The sequence below is a fragment of the Dasypus novemcinctus genome, chromosome 30 (assembly GCF_030445035.2).
Source record: "Dasypus novemcinctus isolate mDasNov1 chromosome 30, mDasNov1.1.hap2, whole genome shotgun sequence".
NCBI lineage: Eukaryota > Metazoa > Chordata > Mammalia > Cingulata > Dasypodidae > Dasypus > Dasypus novemcinctus.
In genome coordinates this window covers 21,915,543-21,941,417 of record NC_080702.1, presented here as the reverse complement: position 1 = coordinate 21,941,417, position 25,875 = coordinate 21,915,543, and the positions used below count along the sequence as shown (strand labels likewise).

The window sequence follows — 25,875 nt, the reverse complement described above, 5'->3', positions numbered from 1 at the left end:
CATGTGGGACACTCCTAGGCAGGGGCTTCCCTGCATGGCATGGCACTCCTTGTGTGCAGAAACTCTGTGCATGGGCCAGCTCACCACACTGGCCAGGTGGCCCTAGGTTAGATCCCTGGACCTCTGATATGGTAGGTGAATTCTGTATCTGTTGATATACATCTGCTTCCCCCTCTTTTCCTTTCCTTTCCTAAGCTTCTCTTGTGCTTCCGGTGAATATACTTAGATTTACACCCTAGTATCTGTAATTTTGCATGGATTGAATGAACCTATTGTAAATTCAGCCTATTTTTCTAAGTGTAAACTTATATTCTTTCTCATCACTATCACCTCTAATCACTGCATGTTAAACCAATTTCAGACACTAGCATAATTCATGAATACACTATTTCTCTAATGATGCCATAGGTTGGGAGAGAAAAAGAAAATGTGTCTTATCTTTCCAGAGAATACACAGCCTTTGTGGAAGCTGGAAACAACTACTGTAATGGGTGAAGGAGATTACTTATTGATCACTACCTAACTTACCATAATTCTAGAGTTGTGTATAATTATAATTTGAGACCAGATCCTTGAATAGCTCATGAATACACTTGGATAATCCATGCCACTAGGAGAAATCTCCCCATCTGCTGTCAGCAGAGGTACAATTTCAGTTAAATAATACCAAACTCACCTGTGATTCCATTGTCACTACCTCAGCTGCAATCTATCTTCCTCTGGGTTTTCATGCAAATCCACACAAGCAGAAGAAGAAAGCTGAGAATAGAGAAAGAAGCCTTAAGAGTCAAGACTTGATCACAAATTTCAGGTCCACTTGTTATGAATACCAAACATGTCACCTAGTAATAACCCCAGCCCAGTCAACAAGAGGAAAATGAAGTGTGCTCCAAGGGAAATAAGGGAAGGACTCTCTTTTATGAAGGTCAAGTGGCCAGAGGTCTTATCTTTCCTGGCTAATAAAGATGATATGAATACCTCAATGTACAGATAAGAACATGAAAATCCATGAATTTTATTAATTAGACTGTGATGTTCTGAGACTTTCTTCTTTAATTTTTAAAGATATTTAGATTGCATAAATATTACAAAAAATATAGGGGATTCCCATAAGCCCTATTCCCCACAATACCCACATTTGCCCCAATTAACTACATCCTTCAGAGTGTGTACATTAATTGCAAATGAACACATTTTAGAGCATTGCCATTAAGCATGGATTATAGTTTACATTGCAGTTTACACTCTCTCCCACACAATTCTGTAAGTTATGGCAAGGTATGCAATGGCCTGTATCTGTCATTTCAATGTCAGTCAGGAAGATTACCAACTCCTGAAAATTCCCCTGTATTACATCTGTTTTCCCTCTTCCTGACCTCAGAACCTCCATTGGCCACTGCCTCCACATCAATGATATAAGTTCTCCCATTGTGTAATCACTTTAAGTCTATAGTAGAATACCAGTAAGTCCACTCTAGGGTATATTTCATTCCCCAATCCTGAGGATTCTGGGATGGTGATGCTCACTCTAACTAACTGAGACAGGCTTCCCATATGCCTGATGGATGAAGCTCATTTTCTTGCAGTTGTAGGCTCTCTTGGTTCCTTGGTATGGTGTTTGTCCATCATCACCTCCTTGTTAGTTTTGATGGGTGATTCCAATGAACTGGAGCATAGGTATTGCAACTCTGTTGAGGTTTATGGCCCAGGTGGCACAAGGACAATCCAAAGATTCAAGTTTCTCAGATGTACACCTAACAATTCCAACACTAAATATAGGATCAAATAGAAGGGACCAAAGAGACATGCATAGGGAAACCACAACTGAGTCCAATTCTGTGTCACTGTGGGGTACAAACACCAAAGTAGGGCCCACTGGCAAGGTACCAACCTCATGAGCTATCTACCCTGACCATAGTGCCTGGGTGTCTCCAGAGACCTTAGGAGCCCTGCTATTTGGGGTACTATCTAATTTGACAGTCAATGAGTGTTCTACATGATCTTGCAATGATGGATATAAGTGATGTTAACTTTCATCAATATTTATAAAAGTATATGGTCCAAAATGTAAACCATCATTTAAACCACTGACCATGGTTGGTAGATATGCTTCAATATTTGTACATCAGTTATAAGAAATGGACCATACATGTATAAAATGTTATTAATAGGGGAAGGGGAAATTGGGAGGATGTTGGATATATAGGAGTCCCCTTTATTCTGCATGTGACAGTGCTGTGATGTAACACTTCTTTGAAGACAAAATGAAAATAGTAAGACATTGGAGGAATAAATGGAAGAAAATGTCACTGGGCATACAGGGAAACAGATCTTATAGGGAGGAAAGGCACAACATCAAAAAGAATTTTATATTTTTCATTATCTGTTATCCTAAAATTTATTTTATAAAAAAATTTTGTATCTTATTTTCAATCATCAAAACTATCAAGATTATTTCATTTTCTTAATAATTGTATTCAGCAATTTTATTGGGTTCATTTGGGGGGGTCATTTTTGATGAAGGTTTAGATCACAAAATGGTTACAACTGTGAAAGGGAAGGACAATGAAAGGGTATACGTGAGACGATTCACATGAGCATACATATTAAGCATATAAATGCATTCAAATGTTCTTTAATGCATTGTCATAGTGGGTGGAGAGTCAGACAATAACTGAAAGAATGTTGAATTCCCATCCTGAGGTGTTCTGCCATATTCTGATGAAACAGCAAGAATCCCCCAAGGACAGAGGCAATGGCTAGAGAAGGATAATGGTCCATTGACAGGACCTTGAAATTGATGACTGTAGTTATAAACCTTTATTCCTGACAGTGAAACTTAGCATAGTATCAAAGGGAGCCAAAAGTTTACCTCCTGAGAGCCAATTTGTTGCTCAATTGTGGCCTGTCTTTAAACCTAACACATCATATAAATGCAATAATTCCCCCAAGCATGTGACATGACTTTCAGGGATGAGGTTTCCTGGCATCAAGGGATTACTACCAAGCACCAATTAGCATACAACTGAAAAAAGACCTTGACCAAAGGGGGTAAAAGTTAAAAACAAATTAGTTTATGTAACTAAGAAAGTTCAAAGGGAATAGGAAGTCATTACAGAGATTGTGCTTATGCACATATAGCAGGATCTCATTAACTGCCAAATTAGAGGAAGAATTTCAGTTCCTTTCATGATTCTAAAATTAGAAATCCTTGACCCATGTCACATTTTAGAATTATGCCTCCACACCAGAGAATGCAGACTGAAGTTACTCAATTATATTTATCCTTAGGTTTAGCACTAACATTGGTTCTCCAACCTCTCTCCTTGTCTTCTGGACTCTCAGTCCCTTCCTACACTATTCTGTACCTGAACTTATGGGCACACATGTCCTAAATCATTTTGTTCTTCCATGAGAAGACTAACAATGCACTCCCTCTAACATGAGTTCTACATCTCACCCCAATATGAAAATCAACTGAAAGAAAAAACTCACATGATCATATGTATAGATGCAGAAAAAGCTTTCAACAAAGTACAGCAAACTTTCCTAAAAAAAAACACTGCAAAAGATAGGAATAGAAGGAAACTTTCTGAACATGATCAAAAGTATATATGAAGAAAAAAAAAACCCACAGATAATATCAGTTATACTGGTGAAATCATAAAGTCTTTCCCTCTAAGATCAGGAACAAGACAAAGATGACCACTGTCAATCCTTCTATTTAACATTGTGTTAGAAGGACTTGTTTGAGCACTGAGTCAAGAAACAGATATAAAAGACATCTAAACTGAAAAGGAAGAAGTCAAAATTCCACTATTTGCAGATGACATGATCCTATATATAGAATGCACTGAGAAATCTGCAACCAAGCTTTTTTATCTTATAAATGAGTTCAGTAAAGTCACAGGTTATAATATCAAAGGGTAAAAATCAGTAGCATTTCTGGACACCAATAATGAGCAATCTTAGGAGGAAATCAAGAAACAAGCACAATTTATAATAATAAATAAAAAAATCAAATGCCCGGGAATAAATTTAACTAACTACACAACATTGTTCAAGGAAATCAAGAAAGACTTAAAGAAATGGAAGAATATTCCCTGTTCATGCATAAGACGTCTAAACATTATTAAGATGTCAATCCTATCCAAACTGATCTAGAGATTTAATGCAATCACCAAAAAAATCAACACAGCATTTTTAATGCACTGACAAAATTAACTATGGAAGATTTTTGGAAGGGAAAGAGGCCCTGAATACCCAAAGAAACTTTGGAAAAGAAAAATGCCATCAGGGAAATCACACTACCTGACTTTTAAAACATACTACAAAGCTATAGTGATCAAAGTGGCATGGTATTGCCACAAGGATAGAAATACCGCACAATGGAAATGAACTGAGGGTTTTTATATAGATCTTCACATACACAGTCATCTGATATTTGACAAGGCCACCAAGCCCACTCAACTGGGAGAGAATGGCCACTTTAACAAATGGTGCTTTGAGAACTGGGTATCCATATGAAAAAGAATGAGAAAGGAATATCCTCTCACACCTTATTCAAAAATCAACTCAAGATGTATCCAAGACCTAAATAGAAGAGTCCAGACCATAAAGACCTTGGAAGACAATGTAGGAAAGTATTTATAGGACATTGTAATAGGAAATGGCTTCATAAAATTCACACCCAAAGCACAAGCAGTGAAAGAAAAAATAAATGGGAGTTCCTCAAAATTAAATCCCTTTGTACTTCAAAGGAGTTTATCAAGAAAGTGGACAGCCTATACAATGGTAGAAAATATTTGGTAACCATGTATCTGATGGTATCCTAATAACCATCATATATAAGGAAGGCTTAGATCTCTGAAAAAGAAATGCAAAGAGCCCATTTTAAAAATGGGCAAGAGAATTGAACAAATACTTCTCCAGAGAAGAAATACAAATGGCTAAAAAGCACATGAAAAGATGTTGAACATCACTAGCTATTAGGGAAATGCAAATCAAAACTACAAAGAGATACCATCTTTCTTGCATTTGACTGGCCGCTATTTTAAAAAAGAGAGAGATTACATGAGTTGGAGAGGATGTGGGAATGGGAATCCTCATCAATTGCTGTTGAGAATTTAGAAGGATCCTGGCATTGTGAAGGATAGTTTGGCAGTACCTCAAAAAACTAGCTGTAGATCTGCCATATGACACAGCAATTGTACTGCCTGGTATATACCCAGAAGAAATGTAATCAGGGATACAAACCAATATATGTACACCAATATACATAGTGGCACTCTTCACTATTGACAAATGTTGGAATCAACCCAAATACCCATCAACAGATGAAAGAATAAACAAAATGTGGTGTATACAGTGAATGGAATACTACTCAGCTGTATGAATACAGTACAAACACACAGGATAACATGGATGAATCTTGAGGGTCTTATGTTCAGGGAAGCAAGGCAGGCACTGAAGGACAAATACTACATTACCTCTCTGACATAAATTAAGTAAATCAAGCTGTCTCAGAAGGCTAGAGACTGGAAGATAAGCTTACAGGAAATGGGGGTAGAGGAAGGTTCTGAGCCAATGCCCACATGGGCAAAATCTATGCTAAAGTGGAGGTAAGTAGTTGTGAAGTGAAGGGATAAGATGGGGACATAGGGAAACAAATGGGTTGGGCTTTGCAGGTTTTAAGAGAGCTAGGGTTGGGAGGATGGATCAGATGGTCTGCAGAAACAGGGGGAGGGTTGGATAGGGAGCAGGTGAACATGGGAGATTGTCAGGTGCAATGCTGAAACTATAATGTTGAGAAAAATCTTTAGAAAATACAATAAGGAAGGGTTACTGGTTTTAGGTGTTTGATGGAGGACATCTGGAACAGGGTGTGCCTGGGACAGGTTTCTAGGGAGTGTGAGAGTGCTCATCCTGTCACAGGAGACACATACAATGTTGTAACCCAATCCTGGGGAAGGCTGATCTCAAACTGAAGGCACGGTGTCTCTTGAGTGCATGGATGGTCACCACTGGGGAAGAACAGACTAGTATGTCAAGCCCTCAGCATTTTTACAAGTATCTATGACTCTAAATCCTTTGGGCAGTGAAGCTTAGGTGTCACTGTTGGCCCTGAAGTTTGGAAGAGAGATAAATAGAGTAGATGGAAGAGGGGGTAACTGTGGGGCAATGGAAGTGTTCTCCATGATTGTGCAATGTTGGATACAGGCCAGGTTAAATGTCACCACAATTTTATAAAAGTGTATACTCTAAAATGTAAACCATAATGTAACAAAAAATGTATAACGGTGAATGGATTAAAATGTAAACCATAGTGTAGAACATAATGTAACCATGATTGGTAGATATGTTTCAATATTTGTGCCTCAGTTTTAGCAAATGTAGCATCTGCATGTGAAGCAACTGTTGCTGAGGAAGGGGGAAAAGGTGAGGATGTTGGGTAAATGGGAGTTCCCTATATTCTTCATGTGACCTTACTGTAATTTAAAACTCCTTTGAAGAGATAAGAAAAAAAAAAAAGGTGTAAGACACAGGGAAGAAATGGAAGAAATTGCCTTGCCTTGTACATAGAGAACAACACCTGTTGCAGTGATGAAAGGAAAAATGTCAAAAAAAAAATTTATCATATTTTTCAGTTTTAATGTCCCAATTAACTTATTTCATTTTAGTTTTTCTTCATAATATATATTTTGTTTCTAATCTTTAAACCTATCATGACTATGTCTTTTCCCTACTCTTTGAATTTGGCAGTGTATTAGGCTTCATTTTTTAATAAATTTTGGATAACAGACTGGTTCAACTATGGCAGGGGAGGAGCATGGTGTGCAGTGTCATTGACAGGGGATGCATGGGTGGGAAGGAGTACACCGGGGCATGCATGTGAAGTGTATTTACATGATCAGATTTTCTTTGGGTGTTGACATAATGGGTGGAGTTTCACATAATGCCTGAGGGGGCTGGGTTCCCATCATGGGGAGCTCTGACATTTTCCCCAATGGTAGGGTGGCATTTCCCTAGGTGCAAGGACAGAGACCAGTACAGAGAGATGGTCAAACTGTGGGTCTTTGATGATGATGGCTATGCTTGTGATCCTGTGTGTTTGAAATTTCAACTTTGCCTAGAGCCTCAGGGTACCTAAGACTTACCTCCTGAGAGCCTCCATGTTGCTCAAATGGGGCCACTCTCTAGGTCAAACTCAGCATATAGATGCAATGCCTTCCCCCAGTGTGGGACCTCACTCCCGGGTTTGAGCCCCTCTGGTACTTTGGGATTTCTACCAGGCTCTGTGTGGTGATGCAACTAGAAAAATTCCGTGAGTAGAAGGGGGAAATGGTAAGAACAAATAAGTTTATATGGCTAAGAGACTTCAAAATGAGTTGGGACGTCATCAGAGAGGTCATGTTTATGCACATCTCAGCAGGAGGCCAGAGATAGTCAATGTAGACACAACCCCAGGTAGTGGTGTTCCTGAAGGCTGCAGACACATCCGGGTCCTATGGTCATGGCAGATGGCTCTGGAGTTCTGTGCCTTTCCAGTAGACCCCCTTTGGAATTTGTGCTCCTGAGTGTGATGGGAGTTGGACTCAGATGTCACTTCTGTACACATGCCTCTTCTGTCACTTTTACTAAAACTGCAGTTGGTTCTGGGATTGGTGTATTCCCAGGAGACATGAATCTCTGGACTGTATATGTGCCAGCTGGGCCCTGAGCACAGCAGAGTTGCAACAACTACTCTCCTCTTTGTTGGACTATCCCAGGTCAGCTCACAAGGAGGTGATGATGGTCAAACACCACACCAAGGAACTGAGAGTCTACAACTGCAAGCAGGAGAATCCCATTCAGCAGTCATGTGGGACCTAAGCCCCCTCTCAATTTAGAGGTGGAGTGGTCATCACCATCCCAGGATCCTCAGCATGGAGGAAAAAATATGGAGTAGATTGGATTTACTGGTATTCTACTATAGAATTATTGTGACTCGAGCAATGGAAGAAACTGTGTCATTGATGTGAAGACTGTGGCCAATAGAGTTGCTGAGGGCAGAGTGGGATGAAGAGTTATGATATGGGGTCATTTTTTGGACTTGGAGTTGTCCTGAATGCTACTGCAGGGACAGATGCAGGATATTATATATACAGGTATTATCCTCTCAATGGACTGGGAGAGAGTGTAAACTACAATGTAAACTGTAATCCATGCTGTGTAGCAGTGCTACAAAGTGTATTCTTCAAATGCAATGTGCCATGCTGATGAAAGGGGTTTTTGATGTGGGAGGAGTGGGTAGGTAGGGAGTGAGTGTATATGGAATCCTCTTATATTTTTAATGTAACATTTTGTATGATCTAAATATCTTTAAAAAATAAAATAAAAATCTATTTAAAACTTAAAAAAGAAAAATTCAACTGAAAAACTTAACGTATTATATTATGTGGTTGATCAATTCACTCTTCATTAATTGGGAGTCGATTGGGAAGGATCAATAGCTCCCATCAAGGAAATCTAGTCATGAAAATCCCCTGCATCAATAAATAGCAGAATTATATAGGTCATAATGTCTTAGTCATATCCCACAATCCTCATAGGCTTAGAAGGCTCAGACAATGCAGAATGAAGGAATTTGGGAGAAAATACATTTGAACAGTATGAAATGATAAATGAATTCTTGTTCAGTATTAATCATCATCAGCTACAGTATCTCTACATTTCATTATTTTTGTTTGAGAAAATGGGTATATTGTAAATTCTCCTTTAAACTATCATTAACAATTACATCCATTTCATGGACAATTAATGAGAAGGCATCATAAACAGAGCTAGGATTAACTTAGTTATTTGTATCTGAAGTCCACAAAGAAAATGGTTGTATTCAATATGCTTGGAGAATTACATATTTTTTAAAATTTAATCCTCACACTAACCCTGCTGATAAATGTTAATTTACAAATTTAACAAGTTTCATACAGAGAGGTTCAGGAAGAAAAATATGACAAACTTACCTGTCCAGAAAAAGACACCTAGAGTTTGAATTTTTTCTTCCTGTATCCCAATCTTAAATAACACAAGAGTTACATGCCACTCCCGGGTGTTACCTGGAATGTCACCATTCATATCGATAATCAGACCCTCACCATGTTTTCAAAGTGTTCTCTTTATATAGTCTGTTACCACAATTATACCCCATGCCCAGATTTTCCTATCACAAGGAAAACTCCATTGCATTGGACCCACTTCCAAAACATCAGATTCTAACTCACTTAATGTTTATTATCAGTCTGTCCAAGCATACTTATTTCATGCATATTCTTCCTTAGAATGACATTCCTGATGTGGTTTTATTTACCTTACTCTGTCAATAAATATCTTACTATTTACCACTCCTACCCTCATAGGAGGTGACTGTAATTATCAATCTTGTTTTTACTCATCTGACAAAGCACATTACTAATCTCTTCTTTTAGGTCTCAATGAAGAATCACTACTCTAGTGCTTTCAAATATTATCTGGGAAACAGACTACAGCTTGAAAATTCAGTCAATTTCCTACATTCCATAATGACTTTACATCCTATAGTTTTGAACATCATACTCTCTCACATTTCATATTACCTTCTAATAACCAGTTGTATGATGTAATTTGAGAAATCACTTCAATACCATAATATTCCTAGATTCACTATTTCTCTATTCATACACATTAGTTAATCCTTCTCTTTCATGAAGTGTCATATCACCTGACTGAATGTGCCAATTGAATTACCATCTTTTCTGTTTCTTCCTGAAATCTTCACAAGCAATATCTGTCTCTTATCATAATCATCTCAGCATTTATTACTGTTTATCTTGCTAAGAATGAAAATGTAATCTGTGCCGATTTCCTCTCTCATGCCTGATATTTTCCTCTCATGATCAATCTGCACTAGCATTTTACCCTGTCATCACACAGCTTAATATGATCACTTAACATCACTGCCTTCCTCTTTAAAAATCATGCTATCTCCAATAAGTGTCCTATGAATGAATCCATTTTGTGTGTCTCATTCTATAACTTGGAATTAAAGAATTAGACCTTTTGAGAACTTTCTTTTCCCTAGTCATCTCTGAGATTTCAGTACCCTGAATGTATTCAAGCTATTTTGGTTATTTTCTTCCTTTTTTGTTCTGCATGGTACTCTTCAAACTATATTATTAGAACATCTTAATACTCAATTGTAACTCCTTACTATCCCATTTCTGTAGCTGTCATGATATTCTCACACATTTATTTAATTGCTTCAATTTATTGCACTCTCAGCCCTAAAATGAAAATGAGGATCTGTATTTTCATAGGCAGAGGTATAGAAAATAAAATATAATTCAAGACATTAACAACACAGACCCAGAAATCTTAAAAATAATTATCCTCCTATAGAGATTACTTTCTGGGTAACCTAGATGTCAAACAAGATAAGTATAATCAAGGCATGCTTCTTTAACAAAATATTTCCCTTCAAATTGGATAAATTTCATTTAGGATTCCTCCAGGTATCCAAGGGTTAAAATAGAAATCACTGCTCAAAAATGCACAAACACATATAAGGAAAGATATTATTTCAGCTCTGACCACTATAATCATCCTTTACTTCCATGGCAACCCCCTCAAAAGTTGTCCCAAATAATAGTATGTTCCTTTGGTCTTTATTTTGTCATTTCTTCAGAAGTCTCTTCATTGATCCCAGCCTAAGATACCTTTTTCCTTTCCTACAGCCTCTATTAAAATTCTGCATTGGCCCTACTTTGGAGTTTGTGTTTCTGTGTGATGGAGCTGGACTCAGATGTGATCTTTGTTCACAAACCTCTCCTGTTACTTTTACCGGAGCTCTAGTTGGCACTGGGGTTTAATATATACCCAGGCGACCTGAATCTCTGGACTGACCATGTGATAGCCAGGCCCTGAGCCTCAACAGACTTGCAAATCCTACACTCTGGTTTATTGGACTTACCCCACTCAGCTAACATGGAGGTGAAGAAGGTCAACCACCACACCAGGGAGCCAAGAGTGCCTGCAACTGAAAGCAGGAGAATTGCATCCAGCATCCATGTGGAATCTAAGCCCCCTCTTGATGTAGATGTGGTGTGGACACGGCCATTCTAGGGTCCACAGGCTGGAGGAATAGAGTATGGATTAGAGTGGACTTACTGATATTCTGTTCATGAACTATTGTGATTAGTAACTGAAGAAAATGTGGCATTGGTGTGGAGAAAGTGGCCATGGTGTCTGCTGGGGGTAGGGTGTGGGAGGAGAGCTGTAATGTGGGGGCATTTTCGGGACTTGGGGTTCTCCTGGGTGGTGCTACAGGGACAGTTACTGGATAGTGTATGGCCTCCCATGGCCCACTGGGTGGACTGTGGGAGAGTGTGGGCTGCGGTGTGGACCACGGACCATGAGGTGCACCAGTGTTCAGAGATGTATTCACCAAGTGCAATGAATGTCTCATGATGATGGAGGAGATTGTTGTTATGGGGGAGGAGTGGGTTGAGGGGGGTGGGGGATATATGGAGAACTCATATTTTTTAAATGTAACATTAAAAAATAAAGACAAAAAAAATTCTGCAATTTCTTCAGGTCACTCATATAATTTTTCTTTATAGATTTTTTTGTTCCTTTTTCTCTCCTACTGGCCTAACTGCATAAAATTCTCCTACGAATATTTATTTCAGGTGAATTTCCCTTTGAAAATTAATTAATGATTCCAGAGATACTGTATCTTCACAATAACTTCACCTGACCTCAGATTACTTTGGCCCAACTGACTGCAGTAAATTGAATACGTTCTGAATAAAAAGAAAATTATTTCCAAATTAAATTAGAATTCTCACACCTGGTTAAAATTCTCTCCTTTCCTTATCAGAACAAAAAAGAACTGTGAAGGCAAGGAATCGAAGTTTTAATGAGGCTGCTTTCACCAAATTCTGTAGTCAGAGCTTCTTTCTCTCTACAAAAAGCACCATTTGGATGGTGAATCCTCTTTTTTTGTAGCTGATAACCCCATCAGTCCTATAATCAAAAGTCATACCTTGATTATTTCAGATGTTATTCAAGATAAATCTAATAAAGTCATGCCTCGGTCATTCCCTTCCAATAGTCTCAAAATCCATCTTCTGCCGGGTCCATGAGGCTTCACAATTTTAAGAAATTTGCTTGTCCTGGATAAGGACAGTAGAGCATCTATAGCAAGAAAATTACTGCTAATCTGTGTGTCTAAAAGGACTTTTATCAGTCATTCCTGTGACTACAAAAAAAAATTCATGTTGAAAAAATACATTCAAGGAAAATTATTTTAACTTTTCTTGGTGTATATTTTTCTACCAAGAAAAAGAGAGACCATGCAGTAAAGGTCTTCTTTTGTCAGATATTGCTTCAAACTTCAAAACATTTGGTGTCCCCAAAATAAGTGATTAAATTCACTGATATGGACTTTAAAGAATTTTTGCATTTATAACTACAAAATTATTCAGACACATCATGAAATATAGAAAAATAAAGTATTTCTGTAAGGAAATCAAGCAGTATATTTCCATTATAGGTGTAGGTATTTACATGCAAATAAATATTTTGTCATTTTCTTTTATAATTCACTCTTCTGAAATTAAAAAATTGCACATTATTATTTTGGTATAATACATTTTAGATAATCAATTTCTCCCTTTTCATAGTTTTCTAATGTAGTCCTATGTGTTTTCAGCCTAATTTCTGTAGCATTAGTAAAATAAAATCTATGTGTAACCTACAAGCACCTTAGGAAGAAATACTTTCTGTAGGAAAGCAAGTAGTTCTGTCTATGTGCTTTATTTGAAATTAAGGAGACCATTTATTTCTTCTTTGTAAAGAAAAAAATACATGTCGTCAGCATGGAATGCTTCTCTCATTCATTTATCCTTATCACCGTGAGACTTAGATTTACCAGCCATATTTAACTTGATATGAATGAGAGCTGTACACTAGAGAAAGTCCTAAGCCCCTTCCCAGAGATCTCAACTTAATAATACATTTGTTTCAAATCTATATAAAAGCCATATGAAAATCCCTCAATAGGGAGGCATATAGGAGATTGTTTAGATCCTGTAATCCACCTTCTGATAAAACCACTTCCTCCCTAGCCTAGTTTGGTGTGTCTTCCTATTCTGCTGTGCCATCTGATGATCAGTGGACCGTTCTGGTCACCTTCAATTTGGCAACCAAATGGACTATTGTCCTCATGATAAGGGCACTGCTTGGTGGTCCCTAAAGATAAGATGTTCATGGCCTTTGGCTCTGTAGCTGCCAGTGTATTTTATTCTGAGACTTGGAACATGAGTTTCTTGCCCTGGGTAGCTAGCATCCCTAAAGGAGGCAGGGCATGAAGGGAAACATGTTCTCTGTGTATTGTGTGCTGTCCTATTCAACAGCACAATAATTCTGGCTGAAGCTGTAAGTGGAGATTTGCCATGCTTGGTTTTGGGGAGGTGTTAGTTACAAAGGCGGTGTTACTAACATTGGTTGTCCAGGTTTCTTGGAACTTGTTTAGTCAAATTATTGAAATGAGAAATATTCAGACTTCTAAGGCAAAAATAGAGTAACACAATAAGCTGAATTATTAACCATTGTGAACAATTTGGGTATGAACTGACAAAAAGGTGAATGCTCTGTCTGTTTAAGTAAAGCTGGCCTCAATATGCATTAGACGATGAACATGAATGACCAGCACAAGCGTCCTTAGAGTACAATACTGTTCTGCAATTGCATCTATTCTGAAAAAATTTAAGTAAATGTGATTAGATTCCTTAGATTCCATATTTTATGGAGTTAGCCCAAAATAAAAATCTTGAGAGTTTGTTTCAGTCAAAGTGTACTGCGAGTTGTTCAGGACCTATATCCTCAACACTTGAAAGTAAAAAATGGCAAAGGTTTACCACACCAACCAGAAAAGAAATTTGTCAAACCTCTAAACCAAAGCAGGAGTTAAATAGCTATAAGGATGGATGAATGAAAGTCTGTAAAACCCTCCCTGATTCTATCTGCACTGATGATGTTTTATTTCCAATGATGTTTTAGATAATATCATTGCTAATATATTGATACTTGGAATTGTCACAACTCCAATATCACCTACACTGCCATATAAGAGGGATAGAAATGAGCCTGAATTACCATTAGATACCCCAGGAATTATCCCCCCCCCCCCCCCCACCCTACAACCAGAGGGAAGAGACTTTTTTTCAGGGTGCCTCGACCTTGAAGAGCAAAGTCAGGGCCAATTCTGTCTTTGACAACAACCTTTAGGATTGGATAAATAAAGACCACCATGGGGCTATCTATATACCCATATTCCATTTTCAATAGCAGACCTATATAATTGGAAAGATTGAGTCTACTGCTATAGAGAGCAACTGAAAAATACTTTCAAGTCTATATTTGGAATCATCACAAAAAATCGGGCAAATATGCAATCATTACCAAACCTAATTGTAACCTCGGATGAAAAGCAAATTGTACTAGAAAAGGATCAAGAGCATGCTGAATTTTAGTCAGTAGAAACCTTCACAAAGCCACTCATGTCCTAGGGAGTCATACCATTCAAATAACTGACCCCAAATGGAACCTGAATGAACAAGGGGGCTGAAATAACCTGGATAATTACAAAGCATACATAATTGTGGGGCTCAGGAACAGTTTTCCCAATTGGAACCTGAAGGAACAATATCAATATTCAGGGTGAACAATGAACCCAAAAGTTTATGAATCCTAATAAAACTACTCTGAGATAACTCCTCTTCAGATTGTCAAAGGCCAAACATAAACAGAGGACTCTGAGAGCAGCAAGAGGAAAAGGAATGTATTACTTACAAGGAATTCTTAATAAAGCTAAGTGCTTTTCTGTCTTCAGAAACTATGGAGGTAAGAAGGTATAAAATGTTTAAGTTCACAAAGGAAAAAAAAACTGCCATCCAAGAATTCGTTATGTGGAAAACTATACTTCAGAAATGAAGGTGAGTTAAAGTTTTTAAAGATAAGAAAAAACTGAGAGAGTATGTTACCAGGAGACCAAATCTATAAGTGATATCAAAGACTGTGTTACAGCCTGAAGACAAGGAAGAGAGCCTTGGACAAGAGTGTAGAAATGAAGGACATAAGACAAAATAAACTGGAGAAAACTACTGATACATGCAATAATTTGGATCAATCTCATAGAATTATGCTGAGACAAAAAATGCTATTCAAAAATATCACATACTGTAAGATTCCATTCATATATGTTTGAATTTACAGCACATGGAACTGTCCATTTTAAAAATATAGGATAATAAACAACTATTACAGGGAAGCAGACATAGCTCAACTGATAGAGCATCTGTCTACCATATGGAGGGTCCAGGATTCGATCCCCAGAGCCTCTTGACCTGACTGGTAAGCTGGCCTATGCACAGTGCTGCCATGTGCAGGGGTGCCCCCACATAAGCATGCCCCATGCACAAGGAGTGCACCCCACAAGGAGAGCTGTCCTGCATGAAAAAAAGTGCAGCCTGCCCAGGAGTGGCACAGCACACACAGAGAGCTGATGCAGCAAGATGACACAACAGAAAAGAGACGCAGTCTCCCAGTGCCACAGATAACGCAAGTAGATGTAGAAAAACAGCAAATGAACTCAGAGAGGAGACAACGGAAGTGAACAGGAAAAAAAGAAATAAGATAAATCTCTTAAAAAAACACAAACTATTACAATTATTAAGGAAAAATAAACAACCCAGAATAAAAATGGGAAAGATCCAAATAAACACTACCAAAACCTAAAGAAAAATGAAAAACAGTACAATTATCATACATCTGACAAATTTGTAAATTATAAGTTTTTCAGTACCAAGTGTTTGTGGGAATATGGAATAAATAAAATTCTCTTTCTGAGATTGTGTATTGCTGGATCCATTTTGTAAGTGATTTGGAAATAACATGTGATGAAAGATGTGCATATTCTATAACCTGGCAAATAAAAAGTCATAGACTGATAGAAGTAATTTTTAAAATAAGCCATTTTTGCTTGCTACAGAAGACTCACTTTAGATGCAAGGATACAACCAGGCTGAATATGCAAGGTTGGAATAAGTTATTCCATGCTAATAGCAATCAAAAAAGAGAAGCTGTAGTGATACTAATGTCCGATAAAATAGATTTTAATTGGAAAACTGTTATAAGAGATGAAATATGGTACAATATATTAGTAAAAGGAACAATTCACCAAGAAAAATAACAATAATAAATATTTATCCACCTACCATAGTTGCCAAAAAATATGACACATACACTAGTATGTATCATACTAAGGGGGAATACAATAATTAGACTTCAACACTGCAAGTCAGCATTACACAGAACATCTGAACAGAGGATAATTAAGGAAACTGAAAGCTTGCCTAATATAAAGAAATGAGATCTAATAGATATTTATGAACATTACACAGCAAAACAGCAGAATATATACTCTACTCAAGTGCTCATGGGTCTTTCTCCAAATTAGACCATATATTGGGAAATAAGTCCTATCTCAATAAATTTACAAACATTGAAGTTTTACAAAGCATATTCTGTGATCATAGTGGAAAAATGTTGGAAATGAATAACAGATGTTATAAAGGAAAATTCACAGATATATGGACAGTAAACAATATACACTTAATCAGTAGTTTAAAGGAGAAATTGCAAGAGAAATGAGTAAATACTTCAAGACAAATGAAAATGAGAACACAACATACCAAAAGCTAGGGGTTCCAGAAAAGGGAATGGTGGGAGGGAAATTTATAGGCTTCCATGAGCACTTTAAAAAAGAAGAAAGAGCTGTAATAAAAGACCTAACTGTACACCTGGAGGAATTAGAAAAAGAATAGGAAATCAATCCCAAAACAAGCAAATGGAAAGAAATAACAAAAATTAGAGCTGAAATAAATGAAATGGAGAATTAAAAACAATACAGAAAACCAACAAAACCAAAAGTTGTTTCTTGGAAAAGAATAACAAAATCAATAAACCCTTAGTGAAATTAACAAATAAAAAATAAATAAAATAAGAAATGAGAAGGGTGACATTATCCCTGACCCAGCAGAAATAAAAGAGATTGGAAGAGGATAGTATCACTGTCAAAAACTGTATGCCAACTGTATTAGTCAGCCAAAGGGGTGCTGATGCAAAAATACCAGAAATTGGTTGGTTTTACAAAGGGTATTTATTTGGGTTAGGAGCTTACAGATACCAAGCCATAAAGCATAAGTTACTTCCCTCACCAAAGTCTTTTTGGAGAAAGATGCCTGCTAATATCTGCAAGGTTTCAGGCCTCCTGGGTTCCTATGTTCCTGGGGCTTGCTTTTCTCTGGGTTCAAGGTACCGTTTCTTGGGGCTGACTTCTCTTTCCTCTGTGAACTTACTTCCCAGGGTTCCAGCTTAAGTCTTCAGCATCAAACTCAGACATCAAAACTCCAACATCAGAAATCCTCAACTCTGTTCCTCACCATGCCTTTTATCTGTGAATCCCCACCCACCCATGGGTGAAGACGTAAATGCCCTAATCATAACTCAATCATGCCCAGGTTACAGATCAGATTACAAACATAATCCAATATCTATTTTTGTAAATCATAACTATATCAAACTGCTACACTAATCACCTGGGCAAAATTGATGAAATGCACAAATTTCTAAAAAACATGAACAATTCACACTGAACCTAAAAGAAATAGAAGACCTCAAAAACCAAATAAAGTGGAAATTGAAACAGGCTTCAAAATTATTCCCAAAATGACAGAGCTTGAAAGGGAAGGCCTAAGAACATTTATATTACTAGAAGGAAAGTTAACAAAATGTAGCACTGGATTGTATAAAATAGAGAAACCTCATTTAAAATATGAATATGGGTGACACTGCATATATAAGACTGTTTTTACAAAACATAAACACACATAAAATGTAGAGAAGGAAAGAATTGCAGCAATATATGTCAGGGGAAGCATAGACAGATTGAGAGGTGATGAGTTTTGTTTTGTTTGATTTCTTGGTTTTGTTTTTTAGTATTATCATCAAAATAATGAAAATGCTCTGGGAGTGATTGGAGTGATAAATGCAAAACAGAATAGCATTGATTGTACACAGTGGATGGACAGATACTTCATAAATAGGAATAAATAAAACTGATTTGTTAAAAAAAAAAAAAGCTAAGTCCAAGAAAAGTTGGCTTCATAGGTGAATTCTAGTAATCACTTAAAGATGACCTAATACAAATACTGCTCAAACTCTTCCAAAAACCTGAGCTGGAAGTATTGCTCCCCAAATCACTCTATGAAGCTAACATTGCCCTAATATTAAAGCTAGGTAAAGATGTTATGAAAAAAGAAAATTACAGCTCATGTTCTTTAATGAAAATAGATGCAAAAATCCACAAATATACTTGCTAACAAAATAAAAAAACACCTATAAAATACATCATCATCAAGAGAACTTTATACTGGGTGTAGTAGTTTGATATAATTGATGAATTCCAAAAAGAAATATTGGATTATGCTTATAATCTTATCTGTACCTGGGCATGATTAAGTTATGATTAGGGCATTGATAAAAGGCATGGCAAAGAACAGAGGTCAGGGTTTGTGATGTTGGAGTTTGATGCTGAAGCCTTAAGCTGGAGCCCTGGGGAAAGAGACAGAGACATTAACCTGATAGTCTACAACTGACCTTGTGAAAGAGGCAAAGCCCTAGAGAGCCTCATCAACTATAGTTGATCTTGTGCAGGAAACACAGAGCTGGGGAGAAAAGAAAATTATGCTTTGTGGCCTGGTAACTATAAGCTCCTACCCCAAATAAACACCCTTTATAGAAACCAAACAATTTCTGGTATTTTGCATCAGCACCCCTTTGGCTGACTAATACAGAATTTGGTATCAAGGAGTGGGAAAGAGCTTTTGCAATTACTGAAATGCTGGGATGGTTTTATAATTGGGTAACGGGTATTTATTGGAGGAATTGTGAAATGGTTGATGGAAAAAGGCCTAGATTGCTTTGAAGTGACTGAGGATAGCAATATCGATGCTAGAGGGACTTCTTATAATCCCTGAGAAGTAAATGATGAAACTATTATTGGAAACTGGAGGAAAGGCAATCCATGTTTTAAAGTTGCAGAGAACTTAGCAAGATTAACTTGTGCTGTTGTACAGAGGGGTAATTTTAATATGGCAAGCCTGAGCATTTAGCTGAAGAACTTCCCAAAGAGAATGTAGCTTGGCTTCTGCTTGCAGCTTATAGCAAAATGCTGGATGAGAGAGATATGCTAAGAAATGAACTGTTTGGCAAAAGGAAAACAGAGACTGATTCCAGAAGATCCAAGCCTTTGGAAATCAAGCTCCCAGATGAAAGTGCCCCATTTGAGGACTTAACCGAACTTGGAACTAGTAAATCAAGATTGAAGATGCAGTTATCTAGGAAAGACTTGTGGAAAGTCTTACTGTCTGAGGGCTTGTACCGCTGCCTCCTGCATGCTAAACTAACAAGATTTTTGAGAGAGCTGTATGAACAAAACCACTGTCAGCCTTGAATAAAAAGGACATGGAAGGGAGAGATTGAAGAAACAGCTTTAAGAAGAAGACCATGGAAGCTGAGATCTGGAATTAAGACTTCACTATGGGTCAAGAGTGGAACCCCATCCATGTGCACAGAAGGGTGAGTCTGCCCTAGCAGTTGAAGATTGTGGATGTTCCTGTCCGATGTTCCGTGAGAGTTTTGCTGCCCAGAGTACAGAGGGGGTGGAAAACATTCCCCATGAATTAGGGTGGTTAAGGTAGTATCCCACAGGTCTGAGAGGGGTGGACCTGTTCCCCAAAGGTTAGGGAAGGCCAAGTGGTCAGCTCACTGCTCTGAGAGAGTTGAGCCTGTATGCCAGAGATTAGGGGGAATGTTGCCTTCACACCACTATACAAGGGGGTTAAGACTCTAACCCAAAGTTTGGATGAGGTGTGGCAATCACCCCAACACTCTTGGAGGAAAAGGTCTGGAACTTGGTTGACACCCAGATGCTTGATGATGGTGGAACCAAGATGCCTGATCAGGGTGGAACCATTGGGCAGGACTGTGGAAAGGGTGGGACCCCATATGGCCCCAAGGAGAAGAAACCATCATCTTAAGAATGACTCTCCGACTTTGAAATCTAAGGGAGAATGCCCTGCAGGTTTACTGAACTGTAGAGGACCCACAACTCATGTTTCCCTCCCAATTTCTCCTTATTGTAATGAAAATGTTTATTCTATATCTGTCCATTTGGATTGGAAGCAGGTAAATTGTTTTGTAAGTTTAGAGGTCTATAGCAGACAGGGCTTTGCCCCAAGACAAACTGTATTTCTTTAATTGATTATGATATGATTTAGTACTTGCACTGCAACTAATTTAAGGCTTTTTTGAATATTGTAATGACTTTTTGGAATTCAGAGGGTGAAGTGTAGGAGTTTGATATAATTGATGAATTCCAGAAAGAAATATTGAATTATGCTTGTAATCTGATGTGTATTTGGGCATGACTGAGTTATGATTAGGGCACAGGTGGGGGGTTCACAGATAAAAGACATGGCAAAGAACAGGGTTCATGGTTTCTGATGTTGCAGTTTTGAGATGGAGCTTGATGCTTAAGCTGGAGACCCAGGGAAAGAGACAGAGCTGTTCACTTGGTAGTCTACAGCAGACCTTGTGCAGACAGGCAAAGCCTAGAGAGCCTCCTAGACTATAGCTGACTTTGTGGAGGACACAGAGGAGCTGAGCCCAGAGGAACCCAGAAAGACTGAATCCTCACAGATGTCAGCAGTCATCTTATACCAACATGTGTAAATAGAGTTTGGTGTGGTGAAGGAAGTAACTTATGCTTTATAGCCTGGTAACTGTAAGCTCCTACCCCAAATAAATACCTTTTGCAAAGCCCAGCAGTTTTTTGGTATTTTGCATCAGCACCCCTTTGGCTGACTAATATCGTGGGTATGCAAGGTGGGTCAACATAAGAAAATCAATCAGTGTAATACACCACATCAGTAAATTTAAAAAGAATTAATGCAAAAAAAAAAAAAGAATTAATGCATTAATCTTCTTATTTGATGCAGAAGAGGCATTTGACAAAATACAGCACCTTTCCTTGATAAAAACACTCCAAAAGGTAGAAATACAAGGAAACTTTTCAACATGATAAAGCGCATATATGAAAAACCCACAGATAACATACTCAATGGTGCAAGACTGAAACCTTTTCCACAAGAATACCCTCTTATCCCACTGTGATTCAGTATGGTGCTATAAGTTCTAACTAGAGCAATTAGGCAAGAAAAGGAAGTAAATATAATACAAATATTAAACAAGACAAAATTTTATTTGCTATGGTCCTATCTTTAGAAAATCCAAAAAAAATCCACATCAAAACTATTAGAATTCATAGACAATTTCAGCAAAGTGGCAGGATACAAGATCTAGATGCAAAAATCAATAGCTTTCTATATACTATTAATGAGTAATCTGAGAAGGAAGCCAGAAAAGTTTGACTTGCAATATTGACTAAAAGAGTCAAATATTTAGGAAAAAACTTAACCAAGGACATAAAGGACCCATGCTTATTTATTTTTAAACATTTATGTATTTATTTCTTTTCCCTTCCCTCCCCATTGTCTGCTCTCGTGTCTATTCACCATGTGTTCTTCTGTGTCCACTTGCATTCTTGGTGACACTGGAATCTGTGTCTTTTTTTGTTGTGTTATCTTGTTATGTCAGCTCTCCATGTGTGTAGTGCAAATCCTAGTTTGGCTGTGCTTTTATCACACTGGGTTGCTCTCCTTGCAGGGTGCGCTCCTTGTACATGGGGCTCCCCTACATGGGGGACACATCTACATGCATGACATTCCTCATGTGTGGCAGCACTGAGCATGGGTCAACTCACCACACAGGCCAGGAGGCCCTAGGTTTGAACCCTGGACTTCTAGAGGTAGGCAGATGATCTATCAGTTGGGCCACATCTGCTTCCCAAGGACCCATATTAAGAAAACTATAAAACATTGTTAAGAGAAATCAAGGACAATCTAAATGAAAGAATATGCTGTGTTCATCATTTGGAAGACTATATCATTAAGATATCAATTTGATCTGAACTGATCTGCAGTTTTAATGCAATCTTAATGAAGTTTCCAAAATCCTTCTTTGCAGAATTGAAGAAGACAACTATCAAATTTATGTTGAAATGTAAAGCCCCGAAATAGCCAAAAATATCTTAAAGATAAAAAAGAATATAGTTAGGAAATCCCACTTCCAAATTTTAAAGCATATCATCTAACTTTCAGTGGTAGAAATGTCATGGTACTTGCATAAAGACAGACAGATTGACCAGTGGAATCAAATCAAGAGTTCATAATTAGACAAATCTATGGTCAAGTGATTTTTGACAAGAATTTTGAACACATTTAAATAGGTCATAATAGCCTATTCAGCAAATGGTACTGGGAAACTCAATATCCATATCTAAAAAAGAGGAACCTTATCTCACACCCTAAATAAACATTAATAAAAAATGGATCAAGACCTAAGTATAAAGAAAAAGAACTATGAAACTTCTAGAAGAAAATGTGGGAAAACACCTTTAAGGTCTTGTGGCTTGGTTCCTTACACCTTACACCCGAAGCACAAGCAACAAAAGAAAAACTAGATAAATGGGACTGCTTCAAAATTAAACACTTCAGTTCTTCAAAAGACTTTGTAAAGAAAGTAAAAAGGCAGCCTAATCAATGATAAAAAAAATTTGTGAAAAGTTATCCTGATGAGGGATTTATTACCATGGTATATAAAGAGATCACACAATTTATCAACAAAATGATGAGCAACCCCATTTTAAAAATGGGCAAAATAATTGAACAAAAATTTCTCTGAAGTAGAAATACAAGTCATGAAAACTACATGAAAACATGTTCAACATCACTAGCTATTAGGAAAATGCACATCAAAACTCATCTCCCAACATATAGTATAGCCATTATTAAAAGAACAGAAGAGTGGTGGGGTGGGGCCCACATGTGCAGCAGTGGCTCCCCTATCTTCCCCTCTTTCTGCCTCCCCATCACCACTGGGCTCTGCCAGGACCATGTGCTACTCTACCTGCATGCTGCCCAAGGTTGAGCAAATCCACCTCCAGCTTGAGCCGCTCCCTTGCTCCTTCCTCTGGATTCCAATGGCCAGCTGGGCTGCACAACCAGCACCCATTGTGCACAATCCCCACAGAAATGTGCCACCATGCCCCAGACCAAGGTCATGCACAAGCCTCTGTGCAGTGGCATGAGATAGGGCCTCTGCCCTTGGGGGACCAGAAGGGAGCCACATACCCTGCCTTCCCTTGGGTCACCACCCAACCCAGCAGAAGGAGGAGCAGCAACAGTAGGACTAAGGGCCCTGCACCACTGTCACAGGACACCTCTGACTCATTGCATCTTGAAGAGCATCTGTAGAAGAGGAAGGAGATGGATGTGAAAACATTTATTCATAGCTTCTCTTCCCACAGCCAGGAAATGCTTGGAAAGCTAAATATGCTGCAAAATGATGGACATTCTGGTAATATCATTATATGTGTCCAGGACAAAATCTTCTGGGCACAAAAGGTGGTCCTAATGGCTTGCAGTGATTTCTTTTGCACAAGCTTGTGAGTCTAGCTAAGGATGAGAATATCAATGCTTTACATCATGTTATAGTGACTGGCTTTCTACCACTTTTAGAATATGCTTACACAGCCACTCTGTCAATTAACACAGAAAATATTACTGATGTTCTAGCTGTTGCCAGCTGCATATAAATATTTAAAGTTGCCAGCCCCTGCTCAGAGTTCATGAAATGAAGTATTTCATGGAATACACCCAACAGCAAACCAGAAAAGGGTCTAGATGTGGGACAAGAAAATTTCCAACTGCAATTTTACTTATTGAAATGGAAGCATTTTTCCTTTGTCTTCAGAGTTCAGTGTGGTAGAAAGAATCATTCCTGTTTGCCTCGAGTCCCAGAGAAAGTGTAAAAGCTACATGGTTATGTCTCCTGAAAGTCCTGGGAAGTGCAGCAAACAAGTTCTCCCCAAATATTGAGTTCTACAGCTTCCTACTCAGAAGGTATAAATCAACTAGCTGACTCTTCTTTAGCTTTTCCCTGGACTTTACATTTTGGAGGTGATTGAATGATGCTGTCTGAAAATGTTAAGCATGCAGAAAATAACCAGACTCAAGAATTTTTGGGCCTATCTGAACCATGTAGAAGATTAGCTGATTATATGACTTGTGAGAGCACAATAACAAGTTTGCCTCTGGGTAGTGAAGAAGATGTCTGTGTCAAAGTCAAATGTTAAGTGATGAGGAAGTGTCCCAGCCTGTCAGAGCATCTCACTTTTCACTGAGTGATCAGCAGACAATACCAGGAAGTGTGCAAGTTCAAGAGGACCTTCTCATTAGTCCACTCTTTTCTCCTATAGGTGTAATGTCTTCTGTGTTTTTCATGATACAATAAAAACAATTCAGAAAATGTTTTTAAATGCCTATTAGATACCTTTGAAATGTAAACAAGGGTAAAATATGACAACTGGATTTTTTTTAAAAATGCTAATGGCATTACAATATTTTTTCCACTTACACATTGGGAAAGAAAATACAGTTGAACAGCAGCTGATGAGCCAAAAGCAGAAGGTATGAATTGTGAATTATTTTCAATGCAAAAGAACAAAAAACACCATTTTTAAAAAAACAGCAGAAAACTACAAGTGCTGCAGAGAATGTGGAGAAATAAGAACAATCCTTCTGATGATGGGAGTATAAGACATTTCTAACTCTGTGGAAGATGATCTGGTGGTTCACCAGGAAACAAAATATCGATGTTGTATGATCCAGCAATCCCACTACTACGAATATATCCAAAGAACTGACAGCAATGACCTAAACAGATATTTGCACACTGATGTTCATATGACATTATTCACAATTGCTAAAAGAGGGAAACAACTAAGTGTCCTCCACCTGAAGAATGGATAAACAAGGCTTACTATATTCATATAATGGAATGCCATTCAGCTCTAAGAAAAAATCAATTTGGAAAGCACATGAAAACATGGAGTAATCTTGAAGATATATTGAAAGAAACAGGGCAGATTCAAAAGAAGGAATATTGCATGGTCACACTGATAGGAACTAAATACGATGTGTAGATTTATGGAGCTGGACTATGAAGTGAAGGTTGCTCAGAGATGGAATGGGATAAGAAGGGAGAGAAGAGTCAATGTATGTAGTATGTTTAATAAGGTCAAATGTAAATATGTATTGGTTGGAAATAATAGTAACACATTATAATGAATGCAACAAACACTATTGGTTTTTGGATGTGATTGTGGCTGAAATGAGGAGTCTAAGAAGATTAATGTTAGTTGAAAAATAGCTGGAGGAAAATGATGGGAATGTATGGCATTGATTTTGGAAATAGATAAGGATTGTATTTAATGAGATAAATAAAGGCATGTTCTACTTCAAGGTGTTAAGAATGTGGTGGTACATGGGAAAAACCTAACTAATTATTTTATGGACTATTGTTAACAATATTTTAATGTTTTTGTAGCAAAAGCAAAGTTGGTACTATACTAATTGTAAAGGTAAAAAAAGAATATCTGGTCAAAACTGGATTTGGCTCAACTGATAGAGCATTTGCCTACCTAGCATATGGCAGGTCCAGGGTCAAAGCCAGGGCCTCCTGACCTGTATGGTGAGCTGGGCCATGCATAGTGCTGATGCACACAAGGAGTGCCAGGCCACAGATAAGTGTCCACCGCATAGGGGAACTGCT

General features: G+C 37.8%; 1 protein-coding gene and 1 pseudogene across 1 annotated transcript in view; one reads left to right on the top strand and one right to left on the bottom strand.

Moving 5' to 3' along the window:
* LOC131276928 (zinc finger protein 69 homolog B-like) overlaps positions 1-25,875 on the bottom strand; it is a 115,033-nt gene that overhangs the window by 50,538 nt on the left and 38,620 nt on the right. The window contains exon 2 of the mRNA XM_058290549.1: positions 677-759. Within this exon, the coding sequence (XP_058146532.1) occupies positions 677-688 (12 nt within the window). The 5' untranslated portion in view covers positions 689-759. The remainder of the gene's footprint in view (positions 1-676; positions 760-25,875) is intronic.
* LOC131276689 (zinc finger and BTB domain-containing protein 44 pseudogene) lies at positions 23,529-24,555 on the top strand (annotated as a pseudogene).